Below are 26,030 nucleotides of genomic sequence, written 5' to 3' on the forward strand. Positions count from 1 at the left end.
ATTTTCGGACGAAAGCAAATACAACATATTTGGGTCAGATGGCAGGCGAATAGTTTGGCGGAAGAAAAATATGGAGATGCAGCCGCAGAACCTTGTGCCCACAGTGAAACACGGTGGGGGTTCCTTCATGGTGTGGGGGTGCATGAGTGCAGCAGGTGTAGAGCAATTACATGTCATAGTAGGAACAATGGATCACAAGATGTACATAAATATTTTAAAGACAAATTTGAACACTAGTGCCGAAAATTTTGGTCTGCATGGCACGTAATTCTTCCAACAGGACAACGATCCGAAACACACAGCTCTAAATACTAAGCTACTGTATGTCTATTATATAACACCACAAAACTCAATTAACCCCCTCAGAGGCCCGATATGAACCCAATAGAACACCTGTGGAAAGCGCTGGAAGATAACATCAGGAAACGGCGAATTTCTAACAAGAACGACTTGAAACAAGCTCTGCAAGACGAAGAGGACAAAATTCCATCCTCCACGACGGCTAATTTGGTCCGCTCCATGCCGCAAAGATTGCAAGCAATCACTGCTGCAAAGGGAAACCCTAGCAAGTATTAATTTCTGTTGTTATGTGCAGTGTGGACGAATACTTTATGATCTGGTGAAAAAGTGCATTTTTACGTTTTGTTTTATTTGTTACCGCTTGGTATTTTTTTTTTTTTGTAATAGTAATGATAAATACTGCCTGCTGTCATTTCTTGATGGATGCAGTACTTTTGCATCCATCTCTTGGCATAGGCCAGAGCAAATTGTAGCTTTCACTGAAGTCCCAGTCTCACCCATGGCTGTGACAATATGGAAGCTACTGGGGTGTGGGTGGTGCTGAGTAATGGCATTCAGAGCACAACCAGTGTGTCTGAGTGTCATGAAAGGTGTTGCTCATAGGGTCAGTTGTGCTACAATAGCACTGCCTGGACCAGTGAGGTAAGCAATGGCAAACTACCTCACTCCTCGTCTTGCCTAGTAGGGCCTACGCCTCATTTAGGTATTACCATTGGTTTTTGTGGTTTTCCTATAACTGCATAGCCTTTGGTGGTGCTATTTGGGGATCCAACCAGCCTCTGGGCTGATGACCTAACAGACAGAATGATAAATAGACGAATGTGGTATTCAAGTGGATCGTTCATTTGCTTATTTTTGTCTTCCCATCCCCTATTGACATGTTTCTTTCTCAAAAATGCAAACAGACGAATACTTTTTGAACACACTGTAACCATACTGTATCACGTAAGAGTTCCGAAGGACTTTCTTTACAACCTTCAGTTAGCTTTCATATGCCTGGCAAGACGCGTTGGTGCATCACCAAGTGGTTTGCCCCGTAGATCGCTCTTGATATGGTTATTCAGCATAGAGTGTTCTCCCGAGTGTGAATTGTGTTAAAAGAATAAGTTGATGTACACACTGAGCGAGCGATAAGTTCGAGTTCGATTCATGAGGACACTAACATTGAATGTGACTTAAAAGCTCTTCAGTCTCTCGAACACACAGGTTGAATATACAGTAAATACCATACTACAGCATACTCCTCCTTATTTATCTCCCTACAGGGTCGGTTCTTCCCTCGGTCTCAGCCAGGGATCCCACCTCTACCGCCTCAAGGGCAGTGTCCTGGAGCTTCAGAGTCTGGGTCGCGGATACAACTAGGGAGGATGACCAGTACCTCGTCCTGGCGGGCTCACCTGCTATGCTGAACAGGGGCCTTGCGGGGGGATGGGAAGATTGGAAGGAAGAGGGAAGGAAGCGGCTGTGGCCTTAAGTTAGGTACCATCCCGGCATTTGCCTGGAGCAGAAGTGGGAAACCACGGAAAACCACTTCCACGATGGCTGAGGTGAGAATCGAACCCACCTCTACTCAGTTGACCTCCCGAGGCTCAGTGGACCCCGTTCCAGCCTTCGTACCACTTTTCAAATTTCGTGGCAGAGCCGGGAATCGAACCCGGGCTTCCGCGGGGTGGCAGCTAAACACACTAACCAATACACCACAGACGCGGACACTACACAATACATGTGGAAAAACCATTATTAAACAATGGATAAAAACACACGTTATTAAAAAAAGAATGACATGTTTCGTACTAGAAAGAACATCACCAGATTCTATCGTCACACTCAAATATTTAGAAATAATATTGATGTTTATCTCTGTTTAATATTCAGGAACATACATACTAGAACTTAATAATGCCCTGCTTTGTCTTCACTCCAGAACTGGAGATGGAGTGTGACCTGATAAAATCTTCTGATGTTATTTATTTTAAGAACGAAATCATTCTTTAAATATTGAACTTTCACGACGGCATTGTAAACGAAATCGAGTTTCTACCTATTAGGTCGTGTTACATACATTTAGTGTGTGTTGAAGAGATGTTAAGTACAGAACAAAAATGGCCAACCGGATACCAGTGGAATCCGAACCCACAACCACCCGATTTCGCGTCTGTGCTTAACATCTCTTCAACGGTGTAACGCGACCTAATACGTTGAAAGTCGATTTCGATTACAATGCGGTCGTGAAAATTCAATATTCATTGAGCTGACCCTCAACGGGCGACTTGCACGCACTCTACAGTGTGATGGCAGTAGTAGTAGCTTAGATCCTTTCCAACAGAACAAAGATGACATAGGCCACCATAGCTGAATTGGTACAGCAACCGACGCGAAATCAGGAGGTTGTGGGTTCGGATCCTACTGGTGTCCGGTTGGCCATTTTGGATATGTACTTAACATCTCTTCAACACATACTAAATGTATGTAACACGATCTAATATGTTGAAATTCGATTTCGATTAAGTTATTCTTTGTTTAATAATTTTTCTTACATGTGAGCCTCCGTGGCTCAGGCGGCAGCGTGCCGGCCTCTCACCGCTGGGTTCCGTCGTTAAAATCCCGGTCACTCCACGTGAGATTTGTGCTGGACAAAGCGGAAGCGAGACAGGATTTTCTCCGGGTACTCCGGTTTCCCCTGTCATATTTCATTCCAGCAACACTCTCCAATATCATGTCATTTCATCTGTCATTCATTAATCATTGCCCCAGAGAAGTGCGACAGGCTTCGTCAGCCGGCACAATTCCTATTCCATTCGTGACCCGGTCGAATGACTGGAAACAGGCTGTGGATTTCATTTCAATTCTTACAGGTATGTTGTAGTACAATGTTTATATTTAACCTGTGTGTTCGAGAGATTGAAGTTTTTTTAAATTACATTTAACTAAGTCGACATTAGAAAGTATGGCTTCCTTCTTGACAAAAAATGAGAATAAAAAACAATACACACTAACTTTTTCAATAATTTCCTTTTTAGATGATGACGGTGTTATTGATAACGGTGACGATGAGAGTTTTGATCAATGCTTTCATGACCCCGTATAGCAGTCATATTCTATAGCATTTAAACCGTGTGAAACGAGAACAAATTCTAGAAAACTCGACATTTCAGAAAGACCTTGTTCCGCTTCCTTTGAAATAAAGCTCGACTGCTCTAATAGTGTCGAAAGGTTTATATAAACTTTCCTATTGATGAAAATATACTTTCATTCGTCATTGGGGCGTATTAGCTGAGTGACATCGTCATGGTCGCCGCGGTTGGAATCCCGGCCAATGCACGTGGGATTTCTTAAATAAAAAAGTGACGTCCTTCTTCGTATTCCACGGTAAAAAATGGAAGTCCCGAGACTATGCTCAAGATAACGACAGTCACGTTAAAACAGAAGCTTGTTTTTGCTTCATTCAGTCGACTATGCGTTACTTTTTTAATTTTATTTTTATTGATATATTGGCGTTATGCCTCGGAAGACCATGCGGTCAGCATTAACAGAGTGAGCATATATTTATAGTACAAACATTTCGTGGTTGAAAAGAAAAAGTCATATATTATAAACTTGAGTTACGATGCTCACATAACCCCTAGCTACACATTTCTTTCCTGGCTGAAACCCGAGAGGCGACGGAAATTCCACGTACTTACGTTGATATATCGAACTCAGAAGGAAAATCTACCCAAATACATATCTTCAAAATTCCATTTATTATCCTCATTCCATAATTGTAACACGAGATCTGGCACTTCCCTCGCTATTCCCATCAACCACTCCTCAATATATAACAGATCCTTCGTTGTGGCTGGGTCACGACTTTGGAATTCACTCCCAGCTGCTGTCGGGAACTCAGACTCAATATCGAAATTTAAGATTGCATGTAGAGATTAGCTGTTGAATACCGCTGACTGTTTCGTGTGTATGATGACGTATGACAGGTTGTGTGATTGTGATTATTATTATTATTATTATTATTATTATTATTATTATTATTATTATTATTATTATTATTATTATTATTATTCCGAGGTATCTGTGGAACAGCAGAGGTGAAAGAAGGTCCTGGTGGGAATAGGTCTCAACTTACGAAATTAAAGTTAATTTAAAACTTTAACAAAGGTTATATTTTCTTTTCAAGATAAATAAATAACAGAATATAACAGGTACCAAGTAGCAGATCAACAAATTAAGAAAGTACAATTACAGTTTGTTACTGGATTTGGGCTTCGAGCCCCAGACTCACAATCCTTGAGCTATAAGCCCAACTTTACCTATATACAAGGTTCAACAAAGGGGCAGAAAACCCCAGTCATGCCAAGGAGCACTTGCTCCCAATTACCCAGTAAAGCCTCCTCGAGGCACACAGAAAATCCACTTTTAAGAAAGAGCAAACCCGCTCTCAAAGATCAAGCCTATACAAAGGCCACACCAAACTCCACCTTCAATCTGCCCTCCAGGCACACAAGAACAGGGGTAATAATACCCAATCTACTGAGGCCTATCCAGTAAAGAAACAGGTCAATTACATGGCCCAAAATTCTGAGTTGAATGGAGGCGTAACTTGCACTCCTAATACATTTTTAAAACCTATTTGGCACTAGGCCGCTTATGCAAGGGCTAATCCCATACTACGGAGGTGACACGATAAGAAAATTTATTTATATTACGAAGGGAGGAAAAATATGAAATGAAAACGTAGTCACCTCAGAACAATATGAGTGGGAGCTCGAGAGGGTTAGGCACTCTCTATCCCAATTTATAGTTTAAAAGCCAAAAATTTTACCAAATGTCTATTACATTTTAAGGATATGTTACATGAGAAAAGTTTCGAACCTGCCCCGAGGGTTAAACTGCTGAGCTAGCAAGAAATAAAGTTATTAAACGGCCATTACCTTGAGGATGAACTGCTGCCCGACGAAAGGGGCGCTTCCCGCCCCCTGCTACATAATCACACCAGGAGAGATGTTACTGAAGTGGCCCCGAGACCTAAAAATCAGCAGTTTATATACCCTCGTGGAAAATTCGAGACGTTTCATGAATGATTACAACCCGCCCACAAAATTTTATTGGGTAACAGCAAAAACTAATACACCAGACGAAGAAGAAACACCTTATTGGTGGAAAATTAATTACAGAAATTCCTCATTGGTCAAATTCAAAACTGGCGGAAAGAGAAGGGTTATACTGCCAACCCAAACAATGACTGAAAGAAATTTAACAAAGAACAAACTTATGAATACTAAATTTCTTCAAAAAAGGTTCCTTCACTTCGCACTAGGGTGCACAATTGTAGTTCTTAAGTAGCGCCATCTAGAAGAGAATGTTCACACCTCTTACTACAGAGAAAACAAAAACAAATCGAAACCGACACAGTTCAGAACACTTCAAAATTTACAGTAAAGACATCTTCTGAGAAACCTTAGAATTAATGTGGTTGTTTAAGTTCAGGCTTTCTCCAGTAGAGGAGTTTCAACTGGCGCAGTGTTTGAATTAGCGGCGTGGAGGTGTACCACCCGGTACAATTATTATTATTATTATTATTATTATTATTATTATTATTATTATTATTATTATTATTATTATTATTATTATTATCATTATAGTGTAATGTACATAATATTTAGCTTCTTACTCATGTACATAGATCACTTTTATTGCCATACTTATATTTCCATTTACTTTATTACTTATTGTGTTCTCTTTATGTATTGCTTATTTTTTCAGTTTGTATCTTACTTTTTCATTATGACTTTGTCTCTTTCTTATTATCTATACGCTCCGAATTTTATTCTATTTTATTTGTTGAACTCTGCTTTCTTTCTTCATTATATGTTGTCCAAATCTGTAAGTTTTAGCTTATCTTTGATTTTATGATAGAATAGTACATTTCTTTTATATATGTATTATCTGTAGATCAATTATGTGGTTAAGTGTAAGAGAGGGCCACGAGACCTAACTTCGCCACTGCTAAAGTCAATAAATAAATAAAATTAATTAATTAATATTAGTCTGATAAATATTGGCCAATTACAGCGCATAATTGTGGAGTAAGGTTTGATAACAGGATGGCAACTGAAGTTGGCAGTGAGGTATTTAACTTCACCAAAGAAGAGTACTGATGGTTCTGTTGTTGGGAGTACTTCTTACAGGGCGGTATGATGTGGTTCAAGTCGGCTATTTCTCCAGGGTCTTCTGAGCAGTGAGGGTTGTTGAAGACCTTGATCCTGTGAAGATGACTTGGATAGCATCCATGTCCCAGACGCATTCTAATTAAAGATGTGTCTGCGAGTTAGTTTCAATTTCTTGAACCATATTTGCGTTGGTGTGGTGGGCTGAATTTTAGCCTAGTGCTTTGCTCTTGTAAGCTGTGACATTTCCCAGCACTCAGACCATTCCCTGTAAACCTGTTGTTTGATTATGGGCAGGAAATCAGAATATGCTAACTGTTTGTAAAGGCAGAGTTTACAATTTGTGGCTTCTTTCGCTAGCTGGTCTAATATCTCGTTCATTATTATACCAGGTTGGCCTAAAATCCATAGGAGATGCACTTCCTGAGCTGCTTCCTGTGCGGTATAGATTAAGTTCAAAATGTCTAATATATACTGATGTGTAGACAGGTCCCAACGAGAATTTTGGAGCTTTTGAAGATCATATTGTGAGTCAAAAAAGTATTAGAATTTTGCGGAGGTGGCGAATTCCATAGCTAATGACTGAGTGGATAGCTAAAATTTCTGCAGTAACAATAGACGTCTCTTAAGGTAAGGAGTACTTCTCTGACACCTGAGATGCAACACAGAAGAACGCATAACCCACACCTGTTGTGGTCTTAAATCCGTCAGTATAAATATGAACAAAATTGGGCCAGGTAGTATTGAGAAAAGCTGATAAACTTTCATTGATGGAAACACTGTTAAACATGCGTTATTTTATACGGTGTAGTAGCTGGCGTTGCCAAATTTACACAGAAGGTCGATGTTTCCTCGGCAATTAGTTAAAGAAAGATACAAAAATATTAACAGAATATAAAATGAAATCCAAACTAATAAAAAGAGGAAAGATTTCATGAAGAAATGAAAAACACAGAAATGGAAAGCAAGCAAAGAACTACAAAAACGGGCCTGGGAATGGAGTAAGAGTAGCGTGTATAAAAATGGAGCAGAGAAGATGAACAAGGACAGATAGATGGAAGTTGGAAAGTCTAAATGTCTTATCATCTTTCGTTGGCCAATATCTTCATGTTCCGAAGTGTTGGATCCCTTCCATTGTTTTCCCTCTGATTCGTGCTTGTTATATTTTCTCTCCACCAGGGGTAGAAAACTACAATGGTGCAACTTATAAATATAAATGATGATTTTGGGACCTGAAAGCCAAGAGAGAACGAAAGAAACAACCTTACAGGGCTCACCCCGAAGTCTCTGGAAAAGGGAAAGGGGATATAGATATTCTGGGAGGGGGAAGGGGAGGGCGCCACTCCTGAATCTATCATCTACAGCTGGCCTGTCCAACGCGGTACCCGCAGGTGCCATTGTGCACGTGCTATGCTTCAGCGCCCTCCCAACGCAGATTTAATTGCACCAACTTTAATCATAACTAAAACTTTTTTTTTTGCTAGTTGTTTTACGTCGCACCGACACAGATAGGTCTTACGGCGACGATGGGACAGGAAAGGGCTAGGTGTGGGAAGGAAGCGGCCATGGCCTTAATTAAGGTACAGCCCCAGCATTTGCCTGGTGTGAAAATGGGAAACCACAGAAAACCATTTTCAGGGCTGCCGACAGTGGGGTTCGAACCTACTATCTCCCGAATACTGGATACTGGCCGCACTTAAGCGACTGCAGCTATCGAGCTCGGTAACTAAAACTTTAGGATTACTTTTGAACGTACAAGTAAGTTTATAATTTTCTCTGACATTCCAACAAACAACTGTGATTCACCTCGGTCTGTGGTTTTTTTTAAAGCTGTATTCATTCCACAGACTACACCCTCTGACATTTCAGAATATTCTCTCAGGTGCTGTGTGCTTTTGACGTTTTGACGTACACAGTATATTGTGACAGCTCTGTACATTTTAATCCCTGCATCCCGTTGAGGGCCAGGCATTATAGAGGAATGCTGGGGGATGAGATGAATATATGTTTACACTAGATATTTTCCAGTTAGAACACTTTCGAGGGAGCGATCACAATGTGAATGTTTCATAAATTCTTCCCTATCAATATTCTTAGATTCTTCATTCTTACAAAGCATCTGGCGTTCACGCCCGAGGAACAGGTAGTTTCACGGTGTCAGTCGAATTCGGATTGTATTGTGAGAAGCAGCAGCGTACCGATTATCTATAAGTACATTTGAATTACTTTTCAATTTGTTTTACGTCGCACCGACACAGATAGGTCCTATGGCAACGATGGGATAGGAAAGGATAGGAGCATGAAGGAAGAGGCTGTGGCCTTAATTAAGGTACAGCCCCAGCAGCATTTGCCTAGTGTGAAAATGGGAAACCACGGAAAGCCATCTTCAGGGCTGCCGACAGTGGGGTTCGATCCCACTATCTCCCGAATGCAAGTTCACAGCTGCGCGAACCTAAACGCACGGCCACTTGCTCGGTAATTTTTATTTATACCGACTGCGAAAAGTATATATATATCAGTTATTATTTCACAGTATTATTTTATGGAGTAGTTCTAATCATGACTAAATGGTTACGAATATGCATTTTTGATAGTGAATGGGAGGAGCAATATCGTTCCTCAACTTGCAGTGCCAGATTTCACTCTTAATTACGTACGTATGCTATGTTTAAAAATGTTCAGTCAATATTAGCCCACATTCTTTTTTTCTATTGGCTTTACGTCGCACCGACACAGACAGGTCTTATGGCGACGACGGGACAGGAAAGAGCTAGGAGTGGGAAGGAAGCGTCCGTGGCCTTAATTAAGATACAGTGTGAAAATGGGAAACCACGGAAAACCATCTTCAGGGCCGCCGACTGTGGGGTTCGAACCCACTATCTCCCGAATACTGGATAGTGGCCGCACTTAAGCGACTGCAGCTATCGAGCTCCGTATTATTATTATTATTATTATTATTATTATTATTATTATTATTATTATTATTATTATTATTGTAATCATCAAATGGTGCTCGCGCCTCCATAGCCAAGAGTCAGGTGCACCGCAGTACATGAAAAGGTTGGACAGCTCTGATCTACAGTCTAGGATTAAACAGAGTAATACAGCGGTTGACTCACATGGTAGACATGGGATATTGAGAATTATGTCAAACTCCCAACTTTACGATTTGGGACACGTAGCTATCAGCTTGCATTCGGGAGATAGTGGGTTCGAACCCCACTGTCGCCAACCCGGAAGATGGTTTTCCGTGGTTTCTCATTTTCACATCAGGCAAACTGGCTAGGGTTGAGCCTCAATTAAGGCTAGGCTAGTCCTTTGCTATCCCATCATCCCCACAGGACCAATCTGTGTCGGGACAACGTAAAGCAAGGTGTAAGAGGAAAATAAACCTCCCAATTTACAACAGAAGACAAGAAGAAGAGATCCGACTGTTGGAAAAACTGCATGTCTCAAAACATAATGGAGATGGGCCATGAAAAGCAGGGAAATGAAAGGCCGGAAGAGAACGGAAGATAACCAAGGGATATTGGGCAAGAATGAAAAAATACATATATAGGCAGGTGCCTTGCACAACTGGAATGCAATCTAAGGCCACATTACTAAGAATATATTTCTGACTGTGAATCTCTTCCCGGACACTGTGATCGGAGGCGGTAGATAACATCCATGATATCCTCTACCTGACATAAAAATCGACTGAAAGGGGGATCACTAGGGGCTCTCAATTTTGGAACAGTGAGGTGGCAATCACATTGCTTCCACTTGGGTCTGACTCCTCACTTAAAAGTTTCCTGTCCCTTAGCCAACTCTTGTTCTCTTCCGACCCGACGGCCTAGGTTCTTTCATGTTCACGCTTTTCCCTTCCGTTTCCTGGTTTCCACATTCTTCGAAGAATCGGACCCCTTCGACCTTTTCCTCTGATTGTTGTGAACAAAGCACAATTGTACTTCCTCTTCAAACAACGATTACTACCAAGAGCAAGTATAACAATATTTGAGGAACTGATCAACACATTTCAATCAGTGATGTTTCACGCTGGTTTGAAACAGATTCCATCTGTACCGTCCATGACTGCACCAACCGACAGGAAAGCGACCTAACAAGGACACAGGTTCAACTACTGGAACCTGCAAGGCTTTGGAGGTACGCTCCAGTGGTTCAATTGAGAGCTGATGACGAAGGCGACGGGAAGATACGATCACAGCCATAGCTTACACAACAAGACCACACTGAAACTGGGTAAAATACCGTCACACCTAATTTGTTTTATACTTTGGCACCTTTATTTTGGAGACATTAAACTGCTATGGTAGGCCTGTTCAGCCTACCTTACAGTAAACGCTTGTTTGATTCTGAATGTTAAATTTTGTAAATATTTATAATTTTGCACGCCTGACAATGAGAAAAAGAGCAGTCGTTGGTGTTCAACATCTAACTGGAAATAATTCCAATACAAATACAGATAGGATTTTCCAGATTTTAAGAAGACTGGCAACAGGAAGTATGTTTTAGTAATGAAATGTCGTATGGCTTTTAGTGCCGGGATATCCCAGGACCGGTTCGGCTCGTCAGGTGCAGGTCTTTCTATTTGACGCACGTAGGCGACCTGCACGTCGTGATGAGGATGAAATGATGATGAAGACAACACATACACCCAGCCCCCGTGCCATTGGAATTAACCAATTAAGGTTAAAATCCCCGACCCCGCCGGGAATCGAACCCGGGACCGTCCGAACCGAAGGCCTGTACGCTGACTGTTCAGCCAACGAGTCGGACGTTTTAGTTATACATTATCAACAACAGAATATTCAGAATCAAAAAATCTGTACAAATCAAACTGGTTATATGCGTAATCATAAAATCATAAATCCAAGATTTTCCCAGTGCAAATAAATGGACTGTATTCTGCAGAAGAGAGGATTTGTTGAAAAAAATGTACGTTATCAAATAAAATTTCACAATAAGTAGTATACACTTTGAAGGTTTGTTTTTATGTTTTCTAAAAAAACCAGCTGAAACCAGATGCTATCCAAACATTATTCAGCACATCAAATCCAACAAATCGAATATCAAGGAACAGAAGCTCTCACAGAGAGGAATCCAGGCCGATGTTTTTACTAATAATAATAATAATAATAATAATAATAATAATAATAATAATAATAATAATAATAATAATAATTGCTTTACGTCCCACCAACAACTTTTACGATTTTTGGAGACGCTGAGGTGGCGGAATTTTGTTCCGCAAGAGTTCTTTTACATGACACAAAATCTACCGACACGATGCTGAGGTATTTATGCACCTTCAAATACCACCGGACTGAGCCAGGGTTGAAACTGCCACGTTGGGGTCCGAAGGCCAGCGCCTCAACCGTCTGAACCACTCAGACCGGTGAAGATTTTAAGGTTATTATTTGAGAAATTGATATATTATCTCGATTTTAATGTGCAATAGGCGAAAAGTGTTGACAGGTGAGAAGATAATTTTCAGATTGACCGTCTTACGTCACCGTGGTGAGGTTTTGAATCACGCGGCTGTTTCAAAATCCTCTTGGCACAGGCCACAGAGTAAAGTGTAGCTTGCACTGAAGTCCCAGTCTCATCCATGGCTGTGACAATATGGAAGCTGCTGGGGTGTGGGTGGTGCTGAGTATTGACATTCAGAGCACAACTAGTGCATCTGAGTGTTATGAAAGGTGTTGCTCATAGGGTCAGTCATGCAGCAATAGCCCTTTCTGACCCAGCGAGGAAAGCAATGGCAAACTACCTCACTCCTCGTCTTGCCTAGTACGCCTCATTTTGGTGCTGCCATTGGTTTTTGCGGTTTCCTTATGACCGCATAACCTTTGGTGGAGCTATTTGAGGATCCAACCAGCCTCTGGGCTGATGACCTAACAGACAGACATCATGATATGTGAATAAACGCGCAGGTTCCTCTTATTTCTTCTTTCGATATTTCGTGTCTGGTCTCCACATACTGCGGCTCTAAGTCGCTCTATTCTGGGTTGTCACTGCTGGTACCAATATTTGCACTATTCAGTTCTTTCTCAATATTGCCCCACCATAGCATATACAGTAGTTATTTTGTTACTAAATGTGACGTTACTGTGCGCGATATTATAGGCCTCTTCGATTTGGAACTAGCATTTCTTCATGATTATTTGGACACGACAAAGGATTTGAGCCCCAGCCATGTTGTATGACGACATTTATATCATCTGTCACTTAATGGGTCAAGGATTAGTGGTCTATTGTGTTTATCTTTTTATTCCGCTGATAAGCCACAGAGTACTGTTACTTAAGAAGGAAAAAAGGTTTTATGGTACGCATAGATGTCAAATGTCACATTATTATTTTGTATTATTTGCGGGTAACAACCTACTGCTAAATTAGAATACAAATTGAGGTCAGCCGATAGAATTAGCAGCTTGCTTCTCTTCATTTACCTTCCCGATTTCCAATTTAGTAATTAAGGCATGCATTTAACTTATGCTATGAATCAGATGATGATGATGATGATGATGATGATAAGTCCAATTCCTAAGCTGAATGATCACCGTTGAGACCATCAGAGGGTCCCGGGTTCGATTCCCGGTCGGATCGGGGATTTTAATCGCGTGTGATTAATTCTCCTGGCTCGAGGATTGGGTGTTTGTGTTTGTCCCAAAACTCTCTTCTTCATATTCAGACAACACACTACGCTACCAACCACTACAGAAACACGCAGTAGTGATTACCTCCCTCCACACAGAGTTGGCGTCAAAGAGGGCATCCGGCCGTACAACAGGGCCAAATCCTCATGTGCAACCAGTTCCCACCCATGACCTCACAGGTGTGGAAAAAGCAGTAGAAGAAGAAGAAGAAGAAGAAGAAGAAGAATTCCATGGCCTTAGCTAGAGTGTAGACCAGGGGTTTCCAAATGTTGCATGCGGCCCGCGAGGGTTTTAAATATATACATCTTAAGAAATGTGAAGAAAATTTGTAAAAAAAAAAAAAAAATCCATAGCTCGTTCAAAAATGTATTAATTGTTATACCCTTTAGAGACCCAAGTCAGATCTAATTCATATTTAATATTATTTCCTGTTTTTAAGTATTCACTTGATCTGAATAGATTATCTTTGATTTCAAAAAATTAAAATCCAAACTTCGTCGGAAAATGAGCCCTCACAAATGCCAGTGCTAGGTTTTAACCATTATAATAATGGCAACGGGATCCATACCAAATCTTGAACTCCATGCCAGCCTCACTATGGACATATTATGCAACGTAGCCTGCAATGAATACAAAGAAATACTTTCATTGCGATTGGTGTATTTTTCATTCTTCATTCTTCTCTCATTGGTAGTAGTGGCTAGTACACAGTGCTGCACTTTGGAAGTACACTTGGATTGTCATCGCTGGGATTTTTGGCTCTTACGACCGTATATCATTGTTCCCATCACAATAGTCCCACCAAATTGTTCTTCTTTAAGTTTTGTTTGGACTACATCATTAATTTCAGTTTGTCTTTAGGTATTTTTGTTTCCGTTTTGTCATTTGTCAAATATTAATTCAAATGAACTGGCATTGTTGGTGCTCTGCTTCCAAATTCAATTGTCCCGGGTATAATATTGTTTGTTCTTAATTTCACTCTTTTATGCAATTGTAAAATAGTGTTGTAAGCCACCTCTATTTCAATTGAACTATGCATATTATTTCACGCTGATACCTCTGTTCTATTTGCGGAATTCAACGAAAATTGGCTTGTTATTAAAGCGCGGCCCACGATCATGCCTTAGTAATTGGACACCGCTGGTGTAGACTTTATTTTACATTTGTATTACGTCGCACCGACACAGGTACTGTAGGTCTTATAGCGACGACAGGAGTGGAAAGGGCAGAAGTGTGAAGGAAGCGTCTGTGGCCTTAATTAAGGCTCAGCCCCAGCATTTTTCTGGTGGAAAAATGGGAGACCACGGAAAACCACCTTCCAGGCTGCCGATAGTGGGGTTCGAACGCACTACCTCCCTAATGCAAGCCCACATCTGCGCGACCCTAACCTTATGGCCAACTAGCTCGGTATAGGAATTTTGATTTGATACCAATTACGTTGCTTGCGTGTCAATTTCGATGTTCTACCTTACTCTATCAGATGGCAAAGTAAACAGACCTTTATTGGGCGACACAGAACTCAGTGTTAATTTTTGTGCGGGTGAACACCAAATGTGTCACCAGAGATCTTTTAATCGCCAACAAGGAATGATATGGAGAGCCAAACAAAAGAAATCGACGATCTCCAACATGATCTTCGAGATCCAACAACCTACCACTGAACCACAGGTGAAGATTATGGACATATTGAAACAAAAACATTGTAAGCTCACGGAGAACAACCCTCTGTGGATGAGAGCGGTAGAATAACACCCACATTATCCCCTGCCTGTCGTAAGAGGTGACTGAAAGGGGCCCCAGGGGCTCTTAACTTGAGAGCAGGGGTCAGCGACCACGGGGCCCTTAGCTGAATCATGGCATTGCTTCCACTTACTTGTGCCAGGTTACTCACTTTCATCTATCCTATCCGACCCTCCCTTGGTCAACTCTTGTACATTTTCCGACCCCGACGGTATTAGGTGTCGAGGCCTAGGAAGTCTTTGTTTTCACGCCCTTCGTGGCCCTTGTCTTTCATTCGCCGATATCTTCATTTTTCGAAGTGTCGGAACCCTTCCATTTTTTACCTTTGATTAGTATTAATAGAGGATTATTGCCCAGTAGTACTTCCTCTTAAAAAGATAATCACCGAGCTCGATAGCTGTAGTCGCTTAAGTGCGGCCAGCATCCAGTATACGGTAGATAGTGGGTTCGAATCCCGGTTCGAAGCCCTGAAGATGGTTTTCCGTGGTTTCCCATTTTCACACCACTCCTAGCCCTTCCCTGTCCCATCGTCACTGTCTGTGTCGGTGCGACGTGAAGCCAATAGCAAAAAAAAAAAGTAAAAACGATAATCACCACCGTCCACCACCACGGACAACGAGGCGAATCATATTTCTACATTGCGGGCTAAATGCAATTCGGGCAGTGAAGTTTATTGAAATATTCTTCTTGGTCCTCAGTGATCACATTTTTACTGCACTTTGGCCGTCAACTCTTCTATGTCCTTACATTAATTTCCATTTCCGACTAATTTCATCCACAGTTCACTCTCAACCCTCCAGAAGAATTTCGAGTGCTAACTCATCTCTCCGTCCTCGCACACCCTCAAGTCCATCTCCTCTCATCAACGGCTGGCATGTCCTCTCAATCTTCTTAACATTCATTCCGCCCGTAACTATATTTCATATTTGGTTCTTCCTCCACCGTGCCTGTAATCTTTTTCTTTTCCATTTTAAACTGACTGAATATAACCATTTTTTCCCCTCATTCAGACTCCATGGCTGCCATCTGAAGAGTAAAACTAATAATATGGAACTTTCTATTAAAAAATCTGTTTTGGAGTTCAAGTTTCGACATTTTACGTCAGTACGAACTTCAGGCTTCAGAGCTTGTCCCAGACTGTAATTGCAGTTACAATAAAAATACATCAGATTAATGTTAGATTTTAAACAACTTGCACAGGGAATTAATTACTGTTAATGCCGAAACATGTGGGGTTACCAGGCTGACCTTAGGATCGGACAATACTTAAACTTATAAGTATTAGGTCCCTCTCTCCTTTGTCCTTCCTATCTTGATTCCCGTTAAAAAATCTTCCGCTGAGCAATTAAGGTACTCGAGGTCATTCACGGTTCTTTATATTCTCATCTTCGGAGAACTGAGGTCATCCCGTTTCATCCTTTACATCTGATGGCGTAGATATCCATGTTCCCCAAACGCTCCCAACGTCTAGGGGTTAACTTAGTAACTTCCTGTCCCGTTATTCCGGGTTCGATCCTCGTCTCTTTAAATCTGGATTGAGGGATACGTTCTAGGTGTACTCACTCTCAGGTAACAACACCGTTTGTTTGGAAGAGAAGTGGATTAAAATCTCAATCTCAGCTATATCTACCCGAAACGGTTATCCTTCGAACAGTCACGTTAAGCACACGGAGCTGTTGGCCAAAATATCCTATACACGAAGCAACAACAGCGAGCAATGTCCCTACGACCGAAACGTCAACCAAATAAAAAAAATAAAAAAGAAAGGTAGCACTAAAAAATCAGACGGAAAAATCACTGAAAAATAACAGGGAAATAATTCAAGTTTGGCTTTACGTCCCAATACCTACATTTACGATTTTCGGAGATGCTTTAGTATCGAAATGTTGTCCCGCAGGAGTTCTTTTACGTGCCGGTAAATCTACCGCCACGAGACCAGCCTATCTGAGCACCTTCAAATACCATCAGATATACCTGGTGTTGAAACCCCCAACGTAATTCAGAAAGCCAGCATTCTATCATCTGAGCCACTCAGCCCGGCAAGAACAGAGCATACGATTTGGGAGTTGTAATAAGAGTACTGCCCTCTAACAAAATGTTATCCATGCGGATAACAATTAGCCGACCGGAAACACCGTTCCGTCTCAGAACTAAGTTAGTAGTTGGTTTGTTTTTATTAAAATTCTTGTAGAAGTGGTGTACAGAGTAAAAGTAATTAGAACACATGATGTTAGGTCACGTAGCTGTGAGCTTACATTCGGGAGGTAGTGCGACAATGGGACAGAAAAGGGACTGGAGTGAGAAAGAAGCGGACGCGGCCTCAATTAAGGTACAGCCTCAGCATTTGCCTGGTGTGAAAATTGATCCTAATGCTAGGTAGTGGAAATGATTATCATGCATATGCCGTACATCAACCTGAAGAGTCTGGAGTACTGCTAGGCTGGAAAATAATTGTATGTGTACAATCTAAGGGGCAAGAGTGAAGCATGTATGAATGTGTACATGTGTGTATTCAGAGATTCTGTACCTGCTATTAATGCATAAAGTTACTTCGATGATCAACTGACTGGAACTGAGTTGGTGACATCTACTGAATTTATGACTGTTGCTAATAAATTAAGTTGGTTTCCTATGGCGTGGTCATTTGATGGGAATAATAATAATATAAAATTAAACGCGGAGTCACCACTGGAACTGAATTTGCTTGGCAACGCTACTTAGAATTTAAAATTGTAACTAAAATTGAAAACTTTCAGCTACTGAAGCACTTCCTAAAAGGTTAGTTCACCGGGCGAGTTGGCCGTGCACGTAGAGGCGCGCGGCTGTGAGCTTGCATCCGGGAGATAGAAGGTTCGAATTCCACTATCGGCAGCCCTGAAAATGGTTTTCCGTGGTTTCCCATTTTCACACCAGGCAAAAGGGGCTGTACCTTAATTAAGGCCACGGCCGCTTCCTTCCAACTCCTAGGCCTATCCCATCTCATCGTCGCCATAAGACCTATCTGTGTCGGTGCGACGTAAAGCCCATAGCAAAAAAAAAAAAAAGAAAAAAAGGTTAGTTCTGTTTTCTTCAAAGAATTCCGCTCAAGTCTCAATCTATCAGAGTCGTTAACAAAAACTGTGTTTTCAAAGCCTTGAAAGATTCTGAGGAATCATCTGTATAGTCATAAATGTATGTATTATACTTTGTCCTCGTGGGCAAACTCCTTATGGGTGAAGTGTTTATTCTCTCTGAATGCATGTAGCCTATATATCAATCATTGGGAGCACAGCGAGCGCGACTGGATGTTCTGAAAAGTTACTGCAAACTCGTAAAGAAATTATCATTTGCATTAACCGCATATTGACAGCCTTTTTTCTTGTACAGTAATACTTGGCCCGAAAGATGCATCCTGATTTGCTAATTCATGGCCCACAAACTTCACGAAATATTCAAAGCCCCTTGATGACATACGAATAACATTTCTGTACTGCCCAGTTTTCTCGTTGTTTAGATTTTATTCTTTAATGGTGATGTGTCCCACCACTTTGTTTCGATTTCTATTCAGCTGAATTTCACTTCGATTACTTCCTCTAAAAAACACACTAGCAGCTATTTAACTGCATGTCGGACATTACGGTGTGCACTAAACATGGAGCGCCGGGCTGAATGGCACAGACGGTTGAGGCGCTGGCCTTCTGACTGTAACTTGGCAGGTTCGATCCTGGCTCAGTTCGATAACATTTGAAGGTGCTCAAATACGTCAGCCTCGTGTCGGTTTGTAAAAGAACTCATGCGGGACTAAATTTCGGCACCTCGGCGTTTCCAAAAACCGTAAAGAAGTAATTAGCGGGACGTAAAGCAATTATTATTATTAAAAATAGAGCGGCCAACGCTGTACGAGAATGTTCTGTAAGGGCAAAACTTTCCCGCGGTAACATAGCATAGCATAGCATGACAACTAAATGTTACAAATCTGTCCCCGCCTTTAGATGAACAGCGAAAGATAATTCAAAAAACACACAATACCTGATCGTATACTTAAACACACAGTACTTCTGACTATGTTTCCTTTAGCGGATGCAAACAATAGCTACTGTAGTCATCACACAAGCGTTTGAAAATTTGAAGACTGTCCCATTAGAAACTCGCAAATGAAGAGATTGCGTCAATCATGAAGCTCCAACTACGTCTGAAATCGGTTCCACTTACTTGTGCGAGGCTCCTCTAATATTGCCAGATTGCACTTCGCCTACTCGCGCTTCTTTTCAATCCAGATACTTGATTTACAAAACCTTAGAAAAGATTTCGGTAGCACAATTAATTAGTAGTCGTCCTTCTGATCTCAAGACAACAGGTGTCCTTGCTGATGTCCGAGGCATTTGGAGGTGTTTAAATGCGACAAATCCGTGTTACTGCCTTCTGGCACTTTAAATAACTTCTCCAGGATAAGACAGCACAGCATAGCATAGCATAACACTACAGCGTCTTTTTAAAAAAAAAAAACATGTAACAATTCAAAGGGTGTTAAACAAATAGTACTATTATTTCCTTCCGCGATACGGACACACACTTTCTTGAGGAGTCATCGTAGGTGGTTCAGTAATTAAAGTACAAAACCCATAATATATGTAATAAAACATGCTGGCGGTGGAGATTATTATTTTAAGAGGAAGTACGAATGGATCAAAAACCAGAGGAAGAAATAGAAGAGGTCCAATCCATCGAAGAATGAAGGTATTGGCAGATGGAAGCGAAGGGCCACGAAGTGTGTGGAAATAGAAGTTACCCTAGGCCTCACAATACCGTCGGTTCGGAAGAGTAAACCAAAGAAAGTCAGATAGGAAAGATAGAAAGGAGGGGCTTGGCACATGGAGGAAGATACAATGCCAGAGTCCGCTAGGAGCCCCTTGGTTACCAACTCACGCTGCCAGCTCGAGGGCTCCCTGAACTTAAAATGGAGATACAATTTCTAGGAAATCGAGGAGTCAGACTTTTACCCATTCCTTTCCTCAGTTGAGTTAGCTGGGGTTGAGTGCACAATGTTCCAGTTCTTCAAATAAGTCAAAATCGTGGCAAAGTCAGGAATCGAGTCCGTATCATCCAGGCTACACAGTAAGTATGTGGGACTTATTATAACTGGTCAGAATCTCTAACATGTAAAACACTAATGCCACATAAGAAATAATTATGGATTTTAGTTTATCCTATGAGTAATTTATCATAACATATCACCACCGTCATTTGATCATAAGATCAGCAATAAATCCTTGTCTTCATTCAACGTAAATTACGATGTTAGTTAAAAATATCGTTGCTGAAATCCTCATCCTCAGCCACTAATAGCGTTAGTTAAGAGTGTTCTTTTGTAGATTAAAGGGGCAATATTTTAATATCAATATGTAACTCTCCAGTCTGTGGCGATCGTGTCTGCTTCTTACCCTGAGGTCTTGAATTCGATTTTTGTTTCGTCAAACAATTTAAATCCCAGACTGAGGGCTGGAAAGGAGATCATTCAGCCTCGTGATCTGGTCACGAAATGTGGGCTGTGAGTGCCACAGGTTTGCTTTCTTTGTTCTTTCCTTTCTAAGCCTGGAGTAGAGTTCATTCTGTCTCGTTATACGAACTTATGAACTGTCTGCAATGGGAAGCAGCATACCCGGCCAAGAAAGTCATTCAATACGGCTGATTTTTTATGTGGGGTTTTCTCGGCTTCGCGAGGTCAGTTAAAGAACTGCCTGGTATGAGAGGCACAGGATTCTGTCAAGAGAGCCACGTAATACCTACTGTATGTACACTTTTCAAGGTTGTGTCGAAGGTTAAAAGCTGTAATTGCCACAGAGTTTATCTCTTCAATATGTATACTTTTGCAATTCCATTATCAATATATTTGCTACAATTTTAAGTCCCGTTCGTAGCCTTAAAATTCATATAAAAGAAACGTCTATATATATATAGGCCTATGCTGTAAATGGAACTAGTTGTGTGTGCATGGCACTCTTAAATCAATATAAATAAAATAACCGAGTGAAAAAACAGACAGAACAGATAATGAATTAGCAAGCAAATACGAATACAATTTTAATCCATAGCCTGCAGCAATTCAACTGTTGAAGCATAACTCAAGCAACGGAAAAGGACAGGCCAGCATTGGTTGATTAGAGTTCCAATGAACAACTTCCACATCGAGAAGACAATGAGGAGCCAGCTAATGACATCAGAACATCTATGAATACCAATAAGTTACGACATGACATGGCTCATTTTGTGACTTCACCACGCACCACTGTCAAGATAAATCATAATGGTGGAAAGTATTAAACATCTGAACGCTACTTCTGCACCCAACAACGAGAACACCGGAGGCGAATGGGGAGCTTTAAGTCTATATTTATAACCTACCAAAAGAAACTAACGTAGGGTGAATTCTCTTCCTCTTCGCCTTAAAATAGCAGCGTTCCTTCCACCCTTTTGTTATTTTACTTGCACTCTCTCAAGCAAACAAGATAAGTATACAGAAACGTACAGCAAAGAAACAGTTTCACAGCTCTACACCGTCAGGCGCGGAATTTTCATATAACAATTTTCATGGAACGTAGAAATGTTCAGCGCTTTCGACATCCTGAAAAGTTTTAAATGGTCAAAGACACCACTGGTCAACACTATTGCGATAAAAAATAATGTCGCCTGTAAAACGTCCCCACAACTATTGTCTTAACCCTGAAGCACACGCGCCAGATCTTAGGACGCAGACACACGCATGGGGGTGCTTTCCACCCCACATATTATTGTATTGTAAAATATGAATTCATTCACTCATTCATTCATTCATTACCGAGCTCGATAGCTGCAGTCGCTTAAGTGCGGCCAGTATCCAGTATTCGGGAGATAGTAGGTTCGAACCCCACTGTCGGCAGCCCTGAAAATGGTTTTCCGTGGTTTCCCATTTTCACACCAGGCAAATGCTGGGGCTGTACCTTAATTAAGGCCACGGCCGCTTCCTTCCCACTCCTAGCCCTTTCCTGTCCCATCGTCGCCGTAAGACCTATCTGTGTCGGTGCGACGTAAAACAACAAGCAAATATATATAGCATTCATTCATTCATTCATTCATAATCTGTTTACCCTCCAGGGTCGGTTTTTCCCCTCGGACTCAGCGAGGGATCCCACCTCTACCGCCTCAAGGGCAGTGTCCTGGAGCTTCAGACTCTGGGGATACAACTGGGGAGGATGACCAATACCTCGCCCAGGCGGCCTCACCTGCTATGCTGAACAGGGGCCTTGTGGAGGAATGGGAGGATTCGAAGGGATAGACAAGGAAGAGGGAAGGAAGTGGCCGTGGCCTTAAGTTAGGTGCCATCCCGGCATTTGCCTGGAGGGGAAGTCGGAAACCACGGAAAACCACTCCCAGGATGGCTGAGGTGGGAATCGAACCCACCTCTACTCAGTTGACCTCCCGAGGCTGAGTGGATCCCATTCCAGCCCTCGTACCACTTTTCAAATTTCGTGGCAGAGCCGGAAATCGAACCCGTGCCTCCGGGGGTGGCAGCTAATCACACTAACCACTACACCACACAGGCGGACAAAATATGAATTACTGTATTAATTGGAGATGTTAAGGTAGATTATGGAAGAATGACTCTTTCTGCGCGGATCCAGCCAGAATGGTACAAAAGCGGGGAGAGAGTTATTTGTACATTTCATTAGGAAATAAAATGACCTGGGGTGGATTCCACCCCATACGCGTGTGTTTGAGGGTTAAGAGACACCACAGTTTCACCGTAATTTTGACCTAAAATATTTCTTTTTAGTATTCCAGCGAATCTACTGACCCAGGTGATCAGTTCTATTCAGTTCCTTTTCTGTCCAACAGCACATGGGTCACCCATTCAAACGGTAAGCACACCCAATAGCACATAACTTCAGAGATCTTACAGCATCCGGTGTTTCAACATAGTTACGTCGCGCCGTACTCTTGGCTTGTATCTTAGGAATTTAGTACGAAAGTTGACGAGCCACCAGATCTATCTAAATGTTTCTTTGACAGTGAAGTAATTACATTCAATTCAAGAACTCTTAAAAGCCAACCGACTGTATCGCGAAGGCTGTGTATATAAGATGTTGTCGCTTAATGTGATGGGCTTGAACCATCTTGGTCAATAGGTTAGAGTACTTACAATAGTATGAGCCTCAGTGGCTCAGGTTGCAGCGCACCGGCCTCTAACCGCTGGGTTCCGTGGTTCAAATCCCAGTCACTCCACGAGAGATTTGTGCTGGACAAATCGGAGGCGGTTCAGGTTTGTTCTCTGGGTACCCCAGTTTTCCCATACACCCAGCCCCCGAGCCATCTGAATTAACCAAATAAAGTTAAAATCTCAGACACGGCATTATGTCTAAGATACAGACATTTTTACGTCCTAGCGACAACGTGGGCTAGTGAATATGTTGGACAATCTATTGACGTCGGAAACGGGGGAGGAGCTTACGGTCAGCTGTTTCCAATATGGCGGCGAGATAGTGACGGGAAGTAAACACGACAGTGATCGGGTGTGCGTCTGTAGGATTTATTAAGTGTTCAAAATGTCTTTGGTGTCGTATGCGCAACTGTTGAGAGTTGTTGGAGATTTCACGCGTCCATTAGTGGAAGCGAAAGAAATATTCAAGCGTAATTACTTGATATGTGTAGGTAAAAAGTTTGAAACCGAAGATGAAACTGGTGTTGTAGCGTTGTGTTTACAATCATCCCACATCGATTCAAAACCGCACAAAGTTAATGTTGTCTTGAACAAGGGGGTGAAAATGTGAAGTGCAACTGTATATATAAAGCGGGTTTGTCAAAGAAATGTTACCGTTGACACGCTGATTCACCTTAACAGTTAAGCTACTGTAATTTTCCACTATTAGAGGTTATGGAGTAATTTCTTGTTGATTTGGTCCATGCCAAAGCCTTAGCCACGTGACGGGGGAGTTACCTGTTTTGTAAACTGTAATCTTGGGGAAGAAAGAAAATAATAATTCTACTAAGTAAATGTTGCAAAGCAAATAAATCCTAGGCTTTATACAGGCTTGTGTTGGAACAGCCCACATTAACTTAATGTTCTTCCATTTTTACCATCAGCACAAAATTTACAACTTAGAACCGACAATAATAAGTATAAAAATTATAACTACCTACAGAATATGCAGACCAAAGTTGGAAAATTATAATTTAAGAGTACTATAACCTCTACAGTCACAGCTGTTTGGGGTTGAAGAATACTTGGTTTGTCCAATTCTACCAAATAATTAGGTTATGGCTTCTAATTTAAGATGACCGGGAGAGTTGGCCGTGCGGTTAGGATCGTGAAGCTGTGAGCTCGCATCCGGGAGATAGTGGGTTCGAACCCCACTGTCGGCAGCCCTGAAGGTGGTTTTCCGTGGTTTCCCATTTTCACACCAGGCAAATGCTGGGGCTGTACCTTAATTAAGGCCACGGCCGCTTCCTTCCCATTCCTAGACCTTTCCTTTCCCATCGTCGCCATAAGACTTATCTGTGTCGGTGTGACGTAAAACAAATAGCAAAAAAAGTTAATTTATGATGGAAAAATACTACATATTTTCTTTCATTGTTAGAAGTATTTTATAGGCAATTTAAATGCAGCGTTTAATTACTACCAGTTAAAGATATTACTCACATGTAGATAGTTAATTTACTGTCTGCTGTTACACATATGAAGAAGTTTACAAAGAGCGGATTACATTCTATGTGCGGCACAGAAGTATTAGGCTACAAGTTTATCAGTATTTTTGATGTAGCTAAATCTTTGCGAATACAAATTAGAGACAGTACCGATACCTACGCTGTGGAAAGAAGTCGTCTTCACGAGAATGCAGACTGCACACTGTCATATATCGCGTAACGCGTTTTCCAATTGACAGCGCGGAAACCCATCTTTCTCTCTGAACCTTTTGTACAGGAAAGTAGTGAACAGATTTCGTATCCGTTTTATACGATTTACAACCGTATACAGAGCAGTACCTCCTCAAATTTGACAATTTTCTTTCTGTTTCCATCACGACGTCAATGCTTCGCCATGTAAATAAATCTCACCAGTCACTATGTTGCAGCTTCAAAATTCTACCGCGTGGCTGCGCCATCCAACTTTTCTGACGTCAATAGAGACGTCATGAACAATGCGTAAGACGTTATGGTGCACTTTATGAACGCATGCTCTTCTATTATTATTATTATTATTATTATTATTATTATTATTATTATTTACCGACGCAGTTAGATGCGTGTTGCCGTCGTAATGACGTAGGTGTTTTGATGTTATGTTTGTTGTACTACTGCAGTGCAAACATACTGTATAGCTTGGTTTGGACACTGAAGTCAGGGTTGTCAGCGTCGCGCTTACACGCTCAGCTTTTCAGTGACAGTGAGATGGACAAGGGGTATGACTGTGAAGACAGAGACCATCAGCACCTTAAGCAAGGAGTGAAGATGGAAATCCTAGGAAAACCATATTTAGGACTGCCGACGATGGTGGTCGATTCCATCACATACCGAATACAAGCTTCCAGCAACAAGGCGTATAGCCAAGGGGCAAGAGTAACTCAATAACGCCGTATGCATCTTACTGGAACGCTGTTTCTCATTGCTAGGTCAGTAAATATCCTTAATTTCGCTACCTCGATTACGAAGTACCTGTTAACCAACAGGTAGGCCTAATTAAATTAATGCTATTTTTTTACAATTTACTTTACGTCGCACAGACACAAATAGGTCTTATGGCGACGATGGGACAGAACAGGGCTAGGAGTGGGAAGGAAGCAATAATAATAATAATAATAATAATAATAATAATAATAATAATAATAATAATGTTATTTGCTTTACGTCCCACTAACTACTTTTGCGGTCTTCGGAGACGCTGAAGTGCCGGAATTTAGTCCCGCAGGAGTTCTTTTACGTGCCAGTAAATCTACCGACACGAGGCTGTCGTATTTGAGCACCTTCAAATACCACCGGACTGAGCCAGGATCGAACCTGCCAAGTTGGGGTTAGAAGGCCAGCGCCTTAACCGTCTGAGCCACTCAGCCCGGCAGGAAGGAAGCAGCCGTGGCCCTAATTAAGGTTCAGCCCCAGCAGTTGTCTAGTGTGAAAATGGGAAACCACGAAAAACCATCTTCAGCACTGCCGACGGTGGGGT

At 41.6% G+C, this 26,030-nt stretch overlaps 2 protein-coding genes across 2 annotated transcripts in view; one reads left to right on the top strand and one right to left on the bottom strand.

Annotated features, from left to right (window-relative positions):
- Positions 1–576, top strand: part of LOC137501288 (uncharacterized) — a 159,362-nt gene extending 158,786 nt beyond the window's left edge. Inside the window, exon 3 of the mRNA XM_068228243.1 lies at positions 367–576. Coding sequence (XP_068084344.1) covers positions 367–576 — 210 coding nt within the window. The remainder of the gene's footprint in view (positions 1–366) is intronic.
- LOC136875544 (serine-rich adhesin for platelets) overlaps positions 1–26,030 on the bottom strand; it is a 384,543-nt gene that overhangs the window by 355,127 nt on the left and 3,386 nt on the right. The gene's annotated exons all lie outside the window — the stretch shown is intronic.

This window comes from Anabrus simplex, chromosome 6, assembly GCF_040414725.1.
Source record: "Anabrus simplex isolate iqAnaSimp1 chromosome 6, ASM4041472v1, whole genome shotgun sequence".
Lineage (NCBI taxonomy): Eukaryota > Metazoa > Arthropoda > Insecta > Orthoptera > Tettigoniidae > Anabrus > Anabrus simplex.